Below are 6,000 nucleotides of genomic sequence, written 5' to 3'. Positions count from 1 at the left end.
CCTGTCCAGCTGTGGTCCCTCCTCTCCACCGTGGGTGCCTTGGCTTAGCTGGACATTTCCCACTGCCTCCAGCCCGCTTTGTCGTATCTTTAGGGGTTATTAGGACTAAAGGGGGTTTGGGAGGGTGTAGGGGCAGCACAGTGGCTGGGAGGGAGCCCATGGGCAGGATGACCCTGTGGGCAGGATGACCACTGGGGCTGTCAGACCCCGTGTCCCTGGACAGGTGAATCACTGCGCACCTTCTTCCCGATCCTGCTCCTGGATCCCAGCCTTACCTCCTGCTGCAGTTTCCTGGCTGGTGATGCCTCTCCTGGCTCAGGGAGCGGGAACACCCCGGAAGAGAGATGGTGCCAGCAGCTCCCAGCACAAGGACAGTCACGGGGTAGGGCAGGGGTCCCCCTGCCTCCCTGGGGTGCCCCCAGCTGCAGGGGGCTGGGCTGTGAGAAGGTCCTGCAAGCAAACAAAAAACCCCAGTATATTTCAGAAAGGGCTTTTTCTTTCCCCCCCACCCTTATTTCCAGTCCTCCCACCTCTCAGAGCAGCCAGCAGAGCTGCTCTCTGGCCCTGTTTCCCCCTGCCCAGCACCCCGAGATGCTCCTACAGCCACCAAGCCCAGCCAGGTCGTGCCATCTGCAAACTCTCGGGTTTTTTAATGATATATATATTTTTTTTCCTTCTCCTTTTCTTTCCCACCCCTTGCCTTTTCCCATGCCATACGCCTCCCCCTGGCCCCCCTCCCCTTGCCACCACCCCAAGCCCTCAGCTGGCCGAGGGGCTGCGAGGTGCGGGGTGGGTCTGGGGGTTGCGGGGGGCTTTGCATTGATGCATTGATCGCCCATGGTCTCCGCCTGACCTCCCTGCTCCCAGGGAAGCAGTCTCCATGGCTACTGGCCCTTCTCCTTCAGCGCAGACTGTAAATTCCTGCAGGCAAAGCCCAGCCTTGGGGGTGCGAGGGGGGGAGCCGTGAAGGAGTAACCAAAGCCAAATAGAAAGAAAGAAAGAAAGGCTGGGAGAGAGAAAAAGGGCGTTGCTTGGATGGGGCTCTCCTTTCCACTCCCCTTTCCCAGGTCCCCAGCACCAGGGCAAGGCGCCTGCTTCCCCCCTCCAGCACTGCTGCTCCTGCTCCTGCTGCTGCTGCTCTTGCAAAACTGGAATTGGCTGGGATTATTTAAGAGAAAAAAAAAGGAGGAGAAGGGATCAGAGCAGCCGCCAGAGAGAGGGCGATAGAGTCCACTTTCCTCCAACTGCCCTGGGTCTCCCTCCCTCGCTCTCTCCTCTTCAGCAGCACCAAGAGCCCCAAACTGAACCCAGAGCAGCTTTTTCCATCAGTTCAGTTCCCTTCCCTCCCTCTGTCTCACACACGGCAAGGAGAGAGCCCCTTCCTCCCCTTGATTTTCCTTCGCATGCTCAGCCCCTTGTTTCCTTTAAAGCACTAGAAATCCCCCTTCTTGCCCCCGCTCCTCCCTGCAGACTGGGATTGCAATGGGAGCTTTGCAGATTGCTGGATTTTCCATCCTTTTCTTTCTCCTCCACTCTGGAAACACGCTGGCAAATAAAGCCAGTCAAGGTAAGAGAAAATCTTCCCTGCTCGAAGGTTTGCTGTTTGATGTGTGGATTGGGCAGCCGGATCTCCTCGTTAGAGCTGGGGTTTAAGTGCAGGCTGGAGAAGGCAGCAGCAGTAACAACAAACAGTGGAGGGGATTTTAAATGTCGCTTGCAGATATTCTCGCCTACTGCCTTGGACTGGGGTTGGGTTTGTAAACTCTTTAATGAGTTGCGTTTCTTAGACTTCAGTTTTTTTGTTTTGAATCTTTATCTCAAGGCAGGGGGTGCAGGGGCAGAAAATTAGGGTGGGCAAACAAGTCTGCATCCATCACAGGCAAAATGTGGCTGTTTGGAGGGGCTTGGAGGGCTCTGCTGGTTTTGTGTCTGTGAGATGGGGCTACCACGGCAGCAGTGTGGGCGAGGAGGCTGCTCCGGGCTGGGTTGGAGGGCAGGGATGGCGGAGCGGGCGTTGATAACGCCGGGAGGCTGCATCTGTGCCCGGGGACTTCACATCGGCACGGGGGAATCTCAGATGTTGGCTGCAGGAGCGTGGGCAGCAGAAAACTTCGGGTAGCTGAGCACAGCTAAGCCTGAAAATTAAGGGAGCCCTTTCCCTATCTCTTGGAAAGAGAGGTATGTCCCATCCTTATCAACTTCGGGCTTTTCTGTTCCATAACTCCCGTGTTGAGCCAGAGCCTCCCCTTCCCAGACGTACACACGGAGCTTTATGTATGGTCTATCTATACCTTCGCTTTTCTATAGCACCTCTATATTTAGCTCAGATTTTTTCTATCCACGCGCGCGGGAGTGCGCGCGCCCACACGAGCACACACAGCCCTATACATGATCCCGTTGGCTGTCTCAAAGGGGGTTTTCTCCTTAATTCACCACTATCTGGACAATCTGTCGGGTTTTCTCTTTTTCTTTCCATAGCATGTAAGGTTTCCCCAGCCCGGCTCTGGCTGGGCTGTTGTGGCAGCTGCGTGTTTGTGCGTACGGTGAGATTAAATAGCGTGTGAATGAAATCTCGGAGCGCAGGATATAATGAAAGATCTCTTGTAGGCGGATTCCAGCCACGCGCATGGTCGCCCGAGCCCTGTCACCGACAAAGTTAGAAGGAATTTCAAGGCTATTGTCTTATCTGGCTCAAAGTGTTTCTAAAACAATAGGCGACTTCTCCGGAGGGCAGCCTGGGCAAGCAGGAGAGATTTTCCAGGGCAAAGGTTTGGTGAGAAGGCGTCCAGCTTCACGTAAAGCTTTATGATTTAGGCACAGAAAGGAATGCTTAGGTTTTTATCCCCCCTCAAATTATCTTGAGTGTATGCATTGCTTTCATTTCTTATCATAATATTTATTTATTAAGGCTTTTTGGTTTCCAGTTCCATTTAAGCCTGAGCCAGAATCGCATTAAAATAGCAAAGTGAAATTCCATCGTGCAGAGACTTGACAGATCCCTTCAGGGAAGAAGAGGGGTGGAGTGGGGGTGGAGAGAGGTGAGCTCAATCCTGCGCCGGGGTTCATAGCCCGCCGTGCGCCTGGGACAGCGCTGGCTCCTTCCGGCTGTCCGGCTGCTCGCCAGCCAGGGGGGCTGCGCTGGGGAATTGATCCCTGAGGCTGCAGTCGAGGGGTTCTGTGGGCTGGGGAGGGGCAAAGGTTGGTGCCTATGGGGCTGCAAGGACTCTGGGCAGGGGTGGGCCCGGTGCTGGTCCTTTTTGGATGAGGCCGAACTCACAGGCATCATTTGGGCATCACTGATGGCAGGTACAACGTGTGCCTTTCCTCAGAACCCACTGTCTCCTGGTTTTCTGACTGTCACCGAGCTTCTTGAACCTTCTCTGTGTGTCTGGGACGTGTTAGAAGGATATTTCTCGAAAGTATCAGGTGTGTGTGCCGGGTGACACCCCAAGGATGTGGCACACATCAGCCTGAAACCTTTGCCCTTTTGAGGGACAGCCACCCTTGCCAGGTGACTGTCACGGGCTGGGAAAGGCTCCTCTCCCATCGGATGGTCTTGTCTTGCTGGGATAATGTCGTGTTGTGGGTCGGGCTTGCTGGCTCATTTCTTGCACTGAATTACCCCAGAAAGTTTAGTCTGTGGGGAAGGAAGGATTTAGAGAGCCGGCTGCTGGGCCTGGAGGGTGTCTCCCAGTGGACCTGGCTGCCTGTGGAGTCAGCTTAGGGCTAGGCAAGCTTTCAAGAGGAGAACTGACAATATAAATCTAAATAACCATAGGGAGGCTCCTGACACGCATCCACAGCTGGGATGGACTCTCTCCCTGCGGTCCCCAGGCCAAGCTGCCCAAACACTGCTGTGCCCACCACTCCTCTGGGTTTTGGATAGATAATGTCACCCCAGTCCCAGCTTCTTGTCCATCGGTCCATCTCACAGTCTTCCAGGCAGAAGAGTTTGTCCTGAGCTCCTTCTCTCAGTGGAGCAGTGCCCTTACCTGCTGTCTGCCAGCATCAGTCCCTCTCTGTATGTTGGGAGGACAGAGCCCAGGGACTGGCAGCTCTGCACCATCCTCGGGCAGTGCCAGCCCCTCTGGAAGCACCCTCATCACTGGGAACACATCCCAGGATTTGCCACTTTTCCTTGCAACTAATTGCACATCCCCTCAGATGATGCCGTGGAATGGGTCTGGGAGGGAGTTGCAGCATCTCCCTGGGAGACCCCAGCACTCCAGTTTGCAGCCCTTGGCATTCCCACAGCCCCCATTCAGGGTCCTGCGTGGGATCAGAGCCCCAGCCCAGCCCACTGGGCACTCGATGGTCATCCATGGTTGGCACCAGCCCTTGTGGCTGGTGCTGTGTGGCTGCCCGGGGCCAGAGCCACTGTCCCACGTGAGGGGCTGGTGCGGTGGGATGCACCTGCAGAGCCTATGCTGCCTGGGATTACTTTTCTGTATTTTTTTAAGGAGTCTAAAATTTTCCAATTGCAGCGTGGAGATGCTGTTTGATTCCCCTCCCATTGCCGCCAAACCTCCTCCCCCTTGGCCTCTGCCTTCCTACCTCGCCGGCATTCACAGTGTGCGACTGTTGTGCCTGTCCCCTCCACCCCGCTGAAATATGAAATGTAAAACTGTAAACATTTCACATACACAGTTCAAAGGAGATCTTTGACTGAGGGCGTCTAACGTGCCTGTACCGAGATTAAAAAAAGGGGAGGGGGTGGGTAGGAAGGAGGGAAGAAGAGTTTTTTTGTAACTGCCAACTGGAGTATAAATATTCAGACACCTTGAGTCTTCCAGTGCTGATGTGTTGCTCTCTCCAAACTGCTCAGGAATTGGGGGTTCTTTTCTTTTATTTTTACATAGATTTTTTTCCTTTGCAGACAGCCACACCAGAGCAATCCATTTAGAAAAAAAGTATGCGTGATTGACCTTAACCTTCACTTTCAAAATTCTAAGTCCCCTGAGAGGCTTTAGGAGAAGTCTGGGATGGCAAATTAAGTTTGCTCTGTCTGGCAGCCCTGGAGGATGCCCGGCTGTGTTTTGGAGAGGCTGTGTCCCCGCTGGAGATCTTGAGATTGTTGCTCCCGGAGCAAAAAACAAACAAACACATTTTTTAAGGCAAGGCTGGGTCAGTCCGATAAGCCAAAGGAACAACAACAGCAACGACAATTCCCTGGGGAGATGAACACGCTGCTGGTGTGGAGCATCAAACCCTCTGTGGGGAAGCGGTGATGGAATGGGGTTGAAGTGACCAGGGTTGGCACAAGGAGGTGGGATGGAAGTGAAGGGACCATTTCCTACCCAGGGAATGGTGGTGGAACTGGGATCCATCAGGATGACCTGGACTGCAGAGGATGGACAGCTCAACCTGGCTCTGCCCTCATGGGAGTGGGAAGCATCAGCGAAGGGGATAAAAAAGCCCTTTTCTGGGTCTTTGACAGCTTTGGGGAAGCCAAACCCATGGTGAAGGGTATAAAGCAGGGTCTGGGCACTGGACAGTAGGGTCACCAGGCTGGGAATGGCCCCAGTTCCTCGCTGTGACTTGTGGCTCCTCGTCCTTCCGTGCTCCATCATTCCACAGGGCCAAGTGCTGGGGCTGCATCTCCTGCGTCCCACCTGCTTTTGGGAAAGCTGGGTGGCTGTGTGGGCACTGGGCTGGTTCAGGGGTCTCCATTGCGTGGGGAGATGCAGACATCCCCTCTGAGCCATCCTGAGCACAGGTACCTGCCCAGGGACCCCTGGCACCCCCATCCTGGCAGCAAGACATCACCCAGCACCTGAGTCGGGATCTCTGAGTTCAGATGACACTTCTTTAGCCAGTTTACAGAAGGCTGCCCTGCAGAGCATACTCCTCCCCTCTCCTGGCCCATATCCCCTCCCAGGGGGCTGCCACTGCCTGTGGCCATGCCCTGAGCCCATCCTGCTGTGGCACAGCACGAGTCACCCTTGTGAGCTCCCTGGACGAACAAATGATTAATAAACTGCACCACAGTGTCTGAGGTGG

At 54.7% G+C, this 6,000-nt stretch overlaps 1 protein-coding gene across 1 annotated transcript in view; it reads left to right on the top strand.

Annotated features, from left to right (window-relative positions):
• The first annotated feature begins 1,045 nt into the window (after positions 1-1,045).
• Positions 1,046-6,000, top strand: part of SCUBE3 (signal peptide, CUB domain and EGF like domain containing 3) — a 30,008-nt gene continuing 25,053 nt past the window's right edge. Inside the window, exon 1 of the mRNA XM_008644773.2 lies at positions 1,046-1,567. Coding sequence (XP_008642995.1) covers positions 1,483-1,567 — 85 coding nt within the window. The 5' untranslated portion in view covers positions 1,046-1,482. The remainder of the gene's footprint in view (positions 1,568-6,000) is intronic.

This window comes from Corvus brachyrhynchos, unplaced genomic scaffold, assembly GCF_000691975.1.
Source record: "Corvus brachyrhynchos isolate BGI_N302 unplaced genomic scaffold, ASM69197v1 scaffold72, whole genome shotgun sequence".
Taxonomy (NCBI): Eukaryota; Metazoa; Chordata; class Aves; order Passeriformes; family Corvidae; genus Corvus; species Corvus brachyrhynchos.
The sequence above is the reverse complement of the archived record's forward strand: the minus strand, read 5'-3'. Positions and strand labels throughout refer to the sequence as shown.